The sequence below is a fragment of the Ictidomys tridecemlineatus genome, chromosome 4, assembly GCF_052094955.1.
Source record: "Ictidomys tridecemlineatus isolate mIctTri1 chromosome 4, mIctTri1.hap1, whole genome shotgun sequence".
Classification (NCBI taxonomy): domain Eukaryota; kingdom Metazoa; phylum Chordata; class Mammalia; order Rodentia; family Sciuridae; genus Ictidomys; species Ictidomys tridecemlineatus.
The window spans coordinates 40,162,961-40,176,919 of record NC_135480.1 but is presented as its reverse complement, the minus strand read 5'-3'; the positions used below and the strand labels follow the sequence as shown (position 1 = coordinate 40,176,919).

Sequence of the window (13,959 nt, the reverse complement as noted above, 5' to 3'; positions counted from 1 at the left end):
TAAAGGACTCCAAACCAATATAATCTAGAAACCTGAATGATAATAACAGAGGGTAAATATCCAAAAAATGAAGTCCAGGTAAATAATCAGTGAAAAGAACACAGCCAGAAGTGAGTCCAGCACAAGGAGCAGATTGAGCTGGTTCTGGAGCTATTCTGTGAACCACTTTTACTGTATTATTTCTCCTACTGTGGGATGGAGAAATCCTTTCAGTTCCTAAACTGACTCATCCACACACAAAGAATGACTTCAGAAACTCTCAAAGTATTCAGGTTGGACTGTTTGGAAATTAGTACTGGAGCGGTTAGATGTCTTGCCTACAGATTTTTTTGTAATAGCCTGAAGGATAGATGGAAGGTGAATGGACAGAAACTTCTAGCCATCAATGCAGCTCAAAGGAAAGAACTTCTTAATAAAAATTAAGATGCAATGCCCACTTCATGAAGTGGTGGGCATTGTGTCACTGAAAAGACAATTGCAATGTTCTGCCCTTAAAATATGAAGGGCATTAAATTGAAACTCAGCATAAGCTAAGTACAGTCTTACAAAGATAGCCACTGAAGTTCAGGATATAACAAAGATATCACATCCATATCAAGGAATTTATGCACATTTAGTTCTTAAACCAGAGCAGTCCTATTTTGAGGCAATATTTGTAAAAGGAGGCACACCCAGAAGGGGGAGAACAGTATAATAAAAAGCCACATCCTATAGGAAATTTAAAATGTTTCAATTGTTGGAACAAAAAAACACAGTTGTTGGAACAACAACTGTTGGAACACAGATGATTCAAAATAAAAAATTTTGGTATACACACAAGTGCTTTGTGTCAGTGTTATTTAGAAAATCAAAGGAAAGGGCCTCATTACCACACATGAATCAGCTTAGAGCATATACATCATTTAAAGCTTGCCTGGAGATGTTAAAAAAATATGCCTTAATTCTCAAGTTAGCTAGGCAAACATATCTATCTGCATTTTGCTGATCTATTTATGCAAAAATTACTTTTCAAAACTCACAAGATACACTTTTGTTTTCTAAGGACAGAACATAATTATCAGTGAAAAATAAACAAGTCAAACTTTTGGAAAAAGAAAAATTCACAGCTTATATCAATTCTCCTAGGATACCCAAGATGATAGGCCCTCTACTATACCATAATTTCTCTTAAAAAAAATAGGCTAGTAACATCATTTCTCCCTTACAGTATAAACTAAGAAGTATGTCCATGTATAAATTTAGAGATTTTATGAACAGTCATTAGTTTGCTTGCTGTTGATAATCCCAAATAAACGAAAGTGTCTCTAACCACCAACACATGTTCTAATTCTTTAAGATGTATTAAAAATAGGATTTTGGGTAAACAGAGATGGTCAAAGCCAGATTTTATATTAAAAATGTATATTTATATACTCCAAAGGCAATACAGAATTTATAACAAAACCATGTGGTAAAACTGTTAAATCACATTTTGAATATGATTCGTCAAACAACAGAATCACATACCGATGTTTTAAAAACATGCAATGTGTCATAAAGGAACTGTGTAATAACATAGAGCTTTTTATTAGCCATATTAATAGTTCAATGAATCAAATTAAGATTTGGTTTAAACATTTTACATAACATGATAGCAACATATGTGCATCTTACTGCTCCAGTTTTTAGTATTCCGGATAGGGACTTTGAATGGCATATTAATCATTATAATGTTAATTTAAGTGATAAATTAGAGAAAATTTCCTCCTATTTATGGTTTTCACAGGAACTGATCCATAACTTTATGAGGAAAATGCATTGTGTGTATTTTAAAAGTCACTTACTAGTTTCTTATCAATCATCTAGCTTCCCCTTTTGTCTTCATCTTCCTAACAATATTCTTAATATCTGAGTACCACCATTTTGTCCCTGTAATGCTTGTGTTTTGAGGAAAGTGGGCCACACCATGGAGGCAGGTCCTGATGGACAGGAACAGCATACACTGTTTTCCCCCAGAAGCAACACAGCAGCACCTTCCTCTTTCTCACAGTTCAACCATAACTAAGCATCTATTGTGATAAAACTGCTGTTAGAAACACAGTGCTGTCCCCTGAAGTAATCCTTTGTTTGTACACTAAGTTCTACTTCTTCAAGACACAGTGAAGGGAAAATCGTTCTTGTTATATTAACAGAGGAGGAAGGCTTTGCACAGGTCAAGGTTCATATACTTTAGTTCTGTATCCATTCAGCTATTAATGATCCTTTTTCTGTTTGTGTGGAGAAATTAATCATATAAAGTCAAAAATTGGGTTTCTAAAATAAAATTCAATGATTTCACTATCCTTGGGCTGGGATGTGGCTCAAGCGGTAACGCGCTCGCCTGGCATGCGCGGGGTGCTGGGTTCGATCCTCAGCACCACATAAAATAAAGATGTTGTGTCCACCGAAAACTGAAAAATATATATTAAAAAATTCTCTCTCCTCTCTCTTAAAAAAAAAGTAACATGTACAATTGCAATAGAAGCCTGTAGGAGGGATGAGTGAAATAGTGGCTCAGTTTTCCTTCTGTAAATCAAGAGGGGTGGTCTATTTAATTTATAGCCTCTATTGGCAATTAGGATCTAGATATTCTAATTTAGGGCTCAGATATGTGACCCTGCCATTTAGAAGAGTCAGCATCCATGATGGTTAATAGTGATTCTTCTATTTTAGCTTATTATGTATCAAAAAGAAAAATAAAATACTACTAACCTTAAGCTCTTAATGAATAAAAATAAAAAATTTTACATCTATGCTTCATATAGAATTACCTAATATTTTTATATTTGAAGTAGAATTTTTAAAATACTGTACATACATGTTGCTTTTTCTTACATTCATACTTGCCTTGGCAATTTTACAACTGTATGAATCGTATAAGTATTCTTTAATAAATACAAAAGAATAAAAATGCTTATGAATGAATACATTCTTCTCTCATAATTCATCCAGATTCTTTAGCTCATTAATTTCTACATAGAATTTAAAGAGCTGAGTCTGACATTACACAATAGTACATCACTGCCCTCTGATGGTACGACTAATATATAATTTTAAATTCAGCAAAGAAAGCCTTTATTATAATGTAAAATGATCTGTAAATTTTATAAGCTATAGAAATATAAAATAAATAGAGATTCAACATTTACCTATAAATATTTATTACTAAGTTATAAAAATGTATAGCATTCTTCATATAAGCCCTTCAAACGAATTCTCAAGATGTTCCCTGATGATCATTTTAAAGGCACTAAGTCCATAAGTTTGAGCAAAAGATTTCAAATGTAGTAAAATAAAAACACATATAATGTCATGCAGCACAACTATAAGCAGGTAGGTCATTTTATAAAGGAAGGAACTATAATTGCAAGTTTTAATATTAGAGGTGTATGCAGGATTTTTACATGTAATGTAAATATGCTATTTAAATCTGTACACATATTTTTGTGATTCTGGAAATTGAACTCTGTGCCTCACACAAGGTAGGCAAGTACTCTTTCCCCTGTGCTACACCCCAGCCTTAGATCCATATTTTAACTATGAAAAAATAAATCACTTCTATAGAAGAGCAAACATAGGAAAATAAGAATTTAATGAAAGGTCTCACTAATTCTTAAGCTTGAAAATCAAGTTTTTCCAATACCTTTAGTACGGACTTAGCATGCACTTGAGGGCACTAATATTACAAAGTTTAACTCTTCTTGTATTCAAAGAGAAGAAATTAAATTAAGGAATTCCATTTGATTGCAGATGTTGAACAACTACTGGCAGTAGACTCTCCCATTCATGTCATGCTTTATGAAACTGTCCACTAGAAAAGACAAAAATAGAGAAAAGTAATTTTTTACTTAAAACTAGGTCACAAAATTTTAATTAAAAATATGTAAAATGATAATATGGGACATAGAAATGCAAAATGATTTTTGAAATTCTTTTTAATTATTTTATTTATTTATTTTTATGTGGTGCTAAGGAATGTCTCACACATGCTAGGCAAGTGCTCTACCACTGAGCTTTAGCTCCAAACCTGCAACATGATTTTTATGATTAACAACTAATAATTAAACTTTGCATTATGGTCAAAAGTCTGAGATAACATGATGGTTTTAAAGCATAAAAAGACAAAATACCTAAGCAAATCAATGGATACCTGCAGCAGGATTACCAAGAGATTTGAGGATTAAGATACTCTCTCTACCTTGTATTTTCTCTTCTTTTATCCCTGAGTCTCCAAAATAATTTTTTGAATGCCATGCTCTGGATGTGCTGTAGGAGCATGTCCATTAAAGCCAGTGTGCTGGGGGCAGAAGTGATTATCCTGAGGGAAAAGAACCCAAAGTGGGCAGCAAGAGTGGTTTCTGAGAGTAAGTCACTCTTTTTGAGAAAAATATCTCTGCCACAGTCTAGCTTGATGGCCCCAAGAATCATTTTTATTCAGTAAGAAAGATTTCTTATAAGAGAGCAATGAACTTCTATACTTCCCCTCCCTACTTTTCCTTGTTATGGGTTAGCATCAGAGAGAATATTCAACCTTTGGTTTGGGGGGACTGGCTTATTTCATTTAGCATGATATTGTGCAGTTCCATCCATCTACTGTCAAATTCCATAATTTCACTCTTTATAGATGAGTAATATTCTATTGTTTTAGTTATTCAGAATTTACTGGAATGTTTAAAAATAAATAGATAATTATTAAAATTCTTCCCTTTAAAACAATGTTCAAGACCCTATGGTAATGAAGTAATCACAATAGAAACTTGGGTCAAAGGTCACTGAATGGAAATCTGCCTCTAGAATTGAAGGACTTGGTCTAATCCAGTTCTGCAAAGATGTGAATGATGCAGAGACTGTACCAACTTTGGGAACTTTCTCTGTTGACAGAATGTGGCTAATAATTTTTACTTACAGCTCCTATAAGAGATGCCAGATTGAATTCTAAGCTAACATTTTGCTGATTTTTATCCCAAGGAAACATCACCATGGCAACTTGCATTGTAAGAGATGAACAGTAGTAGGTTAAATTGAATACTTTTAAAGCAAATTCTTCTTGATCCTGTAGAAGAGCCAAACATTTATTTACCTGTTCCTGAACTTACACATGCTTACTAAATAGGATGGATATAAAGAGGCTAGTGACTTTTCTATAGTGTCATTTTGAAAAATCACTAATAAAAACTTTTTTGCATTGTGTAAAAAAAAAAAAAGCAGCACACACACACACAAAACAAAGAAACACTAAATTTAAGACTGGAGATGTTTTCTACTTAAAACACTTTGAAGGGGACCAGCAGTAATATAATATAATCTATATACTTCAGGGTATGAAGTTTTGGGTTTAATTAAATAAATCCCTTTCTTTCTTAGAGTTTAAAAAGCAGATGTTAAATTTATTAGGTTAGAGTATATCTTCTTAATTCAGACTGTATGTAGATTAAAGTATCCTTTTCTTATAACAATCTATGTGAATTTAAATATCTCTATTTCAATGAAACAGAGGATCTCAACATTATTTCCAGTTCTAAAATTTACCATTCATATTTTTATTTGTTTTTGATAACCTTACATGGAATTACACCTAGTAACATAGCTCTTTATCTCAATAGAATATTGAAACTGATTCTAATGAAGTTTTAACCTTGTCATCTCCCAACTCTGCACTAGATTTATTTTGCTTTTATAAAGATATATAAAATAACAGCACAATGATCACATTATATATCTTAACATTAAAATCAATTTTTATACATTGTTAAAAATTCATGATAAAGAATGAAAAAATGTAATTTCATTAATTGAAACTAAATGGAGTAACTTACAATGCTAAAATAACAAAGACATAACTCTTATTTCTACATGATATTCCTGAGCTAGAATCAATTCTGCCCTAACGATGCCCCCGTCAAGTACATGTCCCTCAATTCAGGGGTATACAGATATGTAGGGTAGAGGGAAGTGGTATCTGGGAAGAGTGTAGTTTTAGAGCAAAACCAAAATTGAACTGCAAAGAAAATGAATGACCTAAAAACCACTCATAAATCACTGATAAATTAAATATGCATGAAATTGAGGACATTGTCCCTTTTACAAATAGACTTATTTTAGAAAAGTACTTCTTTAAAAGCAAACCAAGAATAAATCTTAATATATGAATCATTATCCTGAATTATAACATGTAAGGTAAAACTTTTCCAATGCTGCTACTCAGTAAAGACTCCAGAATTCAGGAAGCTTGAATAATTTCTCCACAGTTATATACCCTGTATCTATCTCCCTCTGCAATAGGTACATTAGGAGGAATGTGTGCAGAGCTCCCACCTGTACACCCTGTGGTCAGAATTAACACTTATATAACTATGACAATAAGTGGCAATGGGAAGATCAACAATCCCAAATCATAAGAGTAAAAAAATTTAGACTACAAAACAGAATTTAATGATTGATGTGTAAATGGAGATTACAAATACTGTCTGTCAAAATGGCAGTGAGTTTGGATTTTTACATTGTTCTTCATACTTTTCTATGTTGCCTGAATTTTTGACACATTTAAGTTTATATTAAGTGAATGTATTAAGATATAGTGATATGAAAAGTGTACTATTTTCCCATTAGAATAAAAAAACAGTAATCAACCCATACATACTTTTAAATTACTTCAAATTTTTCTCATAATGCATTTTCAGAAGAAATTATTGAACAGATTGCTACTTAAGTTTTGTAAAATGCCAGTTAAATTAAGTCTTAAGTAAACTTTAATACTTACTCTAAGTCCTCCTGCTGGTGGGGGCCCAGATGTGGCTATTTGTTTTTCTACTTTTTCCTTTTTCTTTCTCTTTTCTTCCACAGACTGGACATCCAAAATTCCCCGAGATGCAGCCTGTAAGTAATTTAAAAAGAGGTATAAAAAAATATTGGTATCTGCTGTCTAGAAGGTGTGTGTGTGTGTGTGTGTGTGTGTGTGTGTGTGTGTGTATTTGTTTTTAGGTTTTTCTTTGGGGCTAGAAAGTTGGTTTATTTTGGTAACAAAGAACATTTGTACAACAGCCTTATGTAAAATGCACTGCTAGTTCTTCATTGAATATTTTGCAACCATACAAAATTTTCCCCTAAACTTGCTTCATATTTGTTACTGTTTTATAAAACATGGCTATTTTGTCCCAAGGAGGAATATTATTATAAGAGCATCTAAACTTGCAGAAAACATCTGTAGGCTAATCCTCATTATACTAAATGATGTAAACATATCAATGTAACTGACAAGGAAATGATATTTTAAGTGATTATCTTTAGACTCATATTTTTAGGATATTGGACACCACTTATATTACAGAATACTACCACTAATAATAAACATCTATAAAAAGTGAAATAGAAAATTATGTAAGTAGGCATAATTTTAGTTTTAAACTTACCTCCTTTTGTCTTCTCTCTGCAGCCTCTGCAAGCTTTGCTCTTTTCTCTGCCTAAATATGTAAAACAAAAACAAACCTCAAAACCAAACATTATTACATACAAATTTTATGACTATGTTATAAGTAGTATAAATACAAAAACATTCAGTACTGACCCGAAACATTTCACAATTAATGCTATTTTTTCAAACCAGGAATGGTTTATACCTGTAGCCCTAGCTACTCAGGAGGCTGAGACAGGAGGATCCCTTGAATTCAGGAGTTTAGGACAAGCCTGGGAAACATAGGGAGACCTTGTCCCTCCCAGCCAAAACAAAACAACAAAAATACCAATATTAGAAAATTTATAAAATATTCAACTTCCTGAATTTCATTTTCCAAATCAAAACACCTTCAAATTAGGGTATGATAAAATAATATAAGCAGTGTGCACTATATAATAATGTTATTTTCTTTTTGAAAAAAGGGCTTATAAACAGGGCAATAATAAAACAAGTAGTATTAAATTTACAAGGAGGCAGATACACAGTTTGGAGCTGCCAGTTAAAAAGGGAGAATGGAATAGGCAGGTGTTTTCAGGAATGATTCCTGAATGAAATAGGCTGGTACTGTGTTGGATAAGAACAAGAAGTAAACTTACGAGTGATAATGTTCCAAGCTGGGAAACAGTGAATATTATTTTTCTATACCATGTATTATTTAGTTGTAAAATATTTAAATATATAAAACAATAAATAGCATTCTCTTGGGGAATGGTATTAATAATTTGTCTTCCATGCTATGATGTACTTATTCATCCACTGAACAAATCATTGAGTACCACCATTGCTTTATGAACCTTTCTAGGTGCTGGGAATACAGCAGTGAAAACACAGATGAACATAAATTGCAATGAGGGCACAGAAAGGAATGTAATCAAGTAAATAAATGTCAGAGTTCAGTGCATGTTTGGGGAAAACATCAATGGCACTGTGAATAAATGAGGAAAGGAGGTGCAGGCGGTATGGTGGGGAATACATTACTTATCTCAGGAAAAACTTCACCTATATAGTGACAGCCAACAGCGAGTAGTTATCAAGGGAAGAGGGTACAACCCAGTGATGGGGGTGGGTGGGTGCAGGGCTTAACAAATGCTGACAGAGTGGCATTTTATCAAGAGCAAGATAAACAAAATTAACCTCATTTAAAAGCAAAAGCAGCAACTAAGACAAGTTGAACTTTAGTACATCAGATGGGTTTTCAGTACCTATAACCTAATGGATGAAGAGTTAAAATATTTCCCTAAATATTTCATTTCTTCAACTCATTTTTAGCTACACAGAAGAAATGAGAGGAATTTAGGGGTATTTTGTTGTTGTTGTTGTTGTTTTGTTATTAATTCCCTGTAAGAAAGACTAATGTAAAGATACTGTTAACAATAAAAAGCTACAAGAAGTACGAATGTATTATACTACATATTCCCTCCTGAAATTTGAATTTTAGATAAACGACGACTATTTTTATATAGATATATACCAAATATTGCATGGAATAAACCTATATTAAAATGTATTCTTTGTTTATCTTAAATTCAGATTACCTGGGCGTCCAGTATTTTTGTTAAATATGACAGTCTTACAAATTGTACACCCTATTCTACACACAATGTTTTTAAAAGGAAGATTTTTTTTTAATGAAATAAACACTAAAAGGAAATCATGGATGAGTAAAATCTTCAAAAAAGAGCACCTTCTTTAAAGAGCTCGTATAGACAGAGGAAAAGACACATCTCTTAGTACAGCAGGCACTTCACGGAGATAATTTTCTTTTTGCACCCTAACTTCATCAACCGCACCTCCAAGACCGGTCCATACACAGCACCTCCTGTGTATGTGTGCCACCGTCCAACAAACTCAATTTTGCCAGTCGGCCAAAGGTAAAAGCTGGAGAGGGCAACAAGGAGGCGGAGGCCTTGCGCTCCCTGGTAAGGTCCCAAGGGTCCTTGGTATAGGTTCACGCTTCCCCGTCACCCAGGTCCCCAGCGACCAGCTCCCAGGCCTGAGCCAGTAAGTACAACCGTCTCCGGGCTGCACGTAGCTCAGGCCGCCTGCGCGCCCCAGAGAACAGGTGCGCGAGGCGCAGCGCTACTCACCGGGTCGGGCGTGGGAGGAGCGGAGTCCCCCGGGCACGGAAAACACAGCCCCATCCAGACACCTAGGGGGTCCGAGACCCCGCCCGCCCCAGAACAGGCGGCGCTAACTGCGCGATCCGACACCGGTCCCAGGCCTTCCGCGCTTGCCCCGCCCCCACCCTGGCCCCAGTGGCTCCTCTCGGCTCCACCCCCTGCGGCAACGCCCCACCCCCACCCCACGGCTCCTCCCGCCCAGTCCCTCCGCCCCCGCTCGGCCACGCCTATCCGCGGCCACGCCCCCACTATCTCCTTACCTGGTCCCGCCCCTGCCGCTCGGCTCCGCCCCTAGAGGCCAAGACCAGTAGCGGGTGCGTGCAGCTTGGACATTGGAAAGCAAGGCCTGCAGACAAAACCTAGGTACCAGGAAACACCCGCTGTCCGCGGAGAAATACTTGGCGGTGGATTTCAAAGCTCTTCCTGCTTCTCTTGCCTCTCTGTTTATACCTCTGGAGGGTTTTTGCTGTTCTATGAGATGCGACTCTGGCCTCCAAGAAATTAAAACCAAAAATTGAAAGTCGAGGATAGCACACTTAGCTGGCTTTAATAGAATTTCCACTAGTTCCTGATATTTGGGATTCATTTATCTTTCCAGGAGCAACGATAAAATTTCATCTATTCAGAAATATTTCAATAAAGTGCTTCTTAAATTTTAATAAGCATAAGAATAACCAGGGCATCTTATTACAATGTAGATGCTGAATTAGAAAAGTTAGGATGAAAGATTAGATTCATTTCCAGTACGTTAATAGACGATTGATCCTATCTTCACAAAACACTTTCATTTATTATTTTTTTTTCTAGCATTCCTGCTCGGTGGAAAAAAATTCAAACTTTTCAAAAAGAGGATAAAAAGTGACAGTTAACGACTCAGAAACCACTCTTAACATTTTAATCTATATTCTTACAGGCTCATTTAATATAGATGAATAATTTACTTATAATGTGCACTTATTTTAATTGGGTTTTAATAAGCAAATGCAGCCATGAAATAAATCACTTATTCAAGATGTGAAAGATTTCCATAAGCTTCAGAAGTTCTATAATACCCATTCATTCCCGACCAACCTTATATATCACATAGTTAGATCTAAGCAACAGATAATTTCATATTTCTATGGTATTTAAAAAGTTTCAAATATATGGGATTATGAAATATGTTAGTTTTGCATATCACAATATCTTTGAAATTCTCTCACGTTCTTAAATGAAACAGTACTCTCTTCTTTTATTCTGTTACATGAAATTTTGTAAGATTAAAAGCAAATCTATAAAGAAAAAGTGCATTATCTCTATTGCAAAATGTAAACTACCCATCTCTTACTCTTTATAACTACTCTTTAGAACTTTGTTTAGAAATCTTGAAATTGTAACTGCTGCCAGTATCTCACTGAGATATATGCACAACTTTTTCAAAAAGCAAAGTAAGTCTTTTTCCAGTTTTGTATCCCAGAAGTATATTTGTATACTTAGTAACTTTCTCTTAGTAAACATCCAGAAGGGTGATACCTGTGGTCCTATCTTCATGGTACTTTAATGTATAGGCATTTGGCTATAAGATATAGTTCTTTGCTCACTAAAAGATGTGTTATTCTTTCTTTAGATAAGAACAATCAACACATGGAATGTATCTGCTGGGATATATCCTGTGGTAAGATCCCCCCCAACCACCACCAACACTGACATCTCTTTAGCAGAGTGCCTGTGATACATAGGGTTAATGTTTATTCAGTGATAAAAGTTTTTTCGTTCTTTTTTTTTCTTTTTTTTTTCTGCCTCTGTGGAGAGATTTTCTGCATAGAAAGGAACTTTTGTTTTTAATTATTATTAAAAAATGCTTTCTACATTTTACATATTTTCCAAGACTTTGCATTATTTCTCCACAGATTTGCCTATTGATGTGTGTGTACAGGTTGATTCCAATTTTTTGCTATTAGGAATAAACATTTTTGTAAAATTCTTTATTTATACATATGTTTTCATTTTCCATGAGAAAAAATATAAAGATAGAATTGTTAGGTTAAATGATAACATTAGTTTAAATTACTAAAATTCCAACTAGGAATGTATTATGTATTGTGTGTGTGTGTGTGTGTGTGTGTGTGTGTGTGTGTGTGTGTGTGTTTGTATGGTATGGTACATTTAAAACCTTATCACATATTATTGCCATTCTTGGTATTTTCAATTCTTCAGTTTTAACAATGAGTTTATATTTCATTTTCTTGTACCATTTACATAAGAAATTTGCAGTTGTAATTTCTTTCCCTTCCTCTCCAAGATGTAAATTTTATCCTAGTCTTTTATCACTTCTACAAGCCAAAACTCTCTTTCTCAAGGACCTGAGTGTTCTCTCTCTGAAATGCAATATTAAAGAAAGATAACTCCTAACTCCTGGTCTCTACGGAAAGGTAGGATTTCCATTAGTACCAATAACGCAAACAGATGGTCCAAGTTGACCAACCTTTCAATGTTTTCCAGTCCTTTCCCTCTAAGACAGTTCAGTGCTTAACATCTCCCCTTCCTTTACTTTCAGGGGAATTGCCTTCTCTTTTCCTTTTCTTTTTTCTTTTCTTTATTAAAATAAAATAGTCTTCAGTGAGGACTTCCTTACCTATTTAACTCTTATCTGGTGAAAACTTTCTTTGACCTTGTTTTTTTTTTCTTTTTATTGAAAAAATGCAAATGGTTACATAAAGAATTGAGTGAAAACAAATACAGAAAAAAATGCATTTCTCTTTTTGACCCCAGTCACAAATTTCTTTTTTTTCCTTTTTTTAATTGGTTGTTCAAAACATTACGAAGCTCTTGACATATCATATTGCATACATTTGATTCAAGTGGGTTATGAACTCCCATTTTTACCCCATATACAGATTGCAGAATCACATCGGTTACACATCCACGTTTTTATATATTGCCATACTAGTGCCAGTCACAAATTTCTAAGGTCCTTCTGAAAAGCTGCCAATGGCATTCAGTTTCAGTGTGTAATTCAGGATATATTTAATTCACATACAAACATTGATAGTCGTACACACAGACACACACACACACACACACACACACACACACACACACATTTAAACTAAAATGGCAGAATTTTTTTCAAAGTTGTCTTACCTTCATAATAATGTGTTAAAGAACACCTGTAGGGGGAGACTTGTGGAGGAATTGCATAAAGAATAGACACACATATACAGCAGGTGCAAACAGACAGAAGGATGGCAGAAAAAAGGACGCCTACCCCTCTCTGCTGTCATCTTTAATAACACAAAAAATTACATATTACCCACCACCAGTGACTATATTTTGACCAGTATTCCTTTAACACTGAATACTAGCTAACTGAGATAAGGTCCAGGTTAATGCAAACACAGAGCTTCTCTCCTTCAAATGATGTCACTATGTAAACCAGGTGGTGCATCCCCATAGTTATCTTAATAGTCTCATCAGGGAATAGCTGGGCATTCCAAACCTGGGAATCAGGGCACCAGTTACCCCCGGGAGTTTACTCATTGAGGAATGCTTTCCTGATATTTCCGCAGTCAGAATACCTACAGCCCCCGCCTTTTTTTAGGGCCTTCTGGATAAGTAATATCTGTTTTCTTCTTAATTCTGGTGGGGGCAAAAAATAGGGCAGACATTGACAGCAGCAAGCGCACATAACAATCCCCAAAGCAGTAAACATCCACCTATGAATAACTGTTTGACCCAGGTGAAATTGGGTAACCACTAAGTTAGCCAATCCAACAGGTCTAAACCTCCATCATCTTGTTGGACCTTGTTAATGGTATCTTTAATGTAATTTAATTCCCTTGAAATAGAATTACTCTTATCACTCAAATTGAAGCAACAAATATTATTAAACTCCTGACATCCTTTATGATGTAACAACAACAGATAGTCAATAGTAACCCAATTATCAAGACTGGCTTTACAGTGTTGTTTTTTGCTCCTTGTTAAGCATATTAATGGCCATAGAGTTATGATTAATACTAGACCATAGCACAGGCCAGCTTCATAGTGGTTTTGTAAGCCCCAACAACTAGTCTAGAGATATCAACTAAGGAAAATGTCAAAGCATCAAATTCTGTCTTAGAGAAGATATACTGAATCATCACAGTATATCATCAACGGGAATAGACCTCCATGAATACGTTGTGCATGATGGTGGCCCATTAAACCCTGCGAGGATGGTAAGAACACAGTTAATCTGTTAAGACAACGATGGGTACCATGCAACATTCTTACAGGTATATAATAATTTCAGCCAAGTGAACCCAGATATTATAATGGGTTCTAGAAGTCCAGGAGTCTGACTGAACTAAATTTCCCACAACTGGGGTACAACAGCAAAATAACATT

General features: G+C 34.9%; 1 protein-coding gene across 1 annotated transcript; it reads right to left on the bottom strand.

The window, feature by feature from the left end:
- Positions 1-3,593: 3,593 nt before the first annotated feature.
- On the bottom strand, positions 3,594-9,729 carry Svip (small VCP interacting protein). The gene is made up of 4 exons (XM_005335967.5): positions 9,559-9,729; positions 7,428-7,478; positions 6,779-6,892; positions 3,594-3,829 (listed from the first exon to the last, which is right to left on the bottom strand). Exons 1-4 carry the CDS (start codon positions 9,610-9,612, stop codon positions 3,815-3,817), a joined length of 234 nt encoding a protein of 77 aa, XP_005336024.2. The 5' UTR covers positions 9,613-9,729; the 3' UTR covers positions 3,594-3,814.
- Between the last annotated feature and the right edge of the window lie 4,230 nt (positions 9,730-13,959).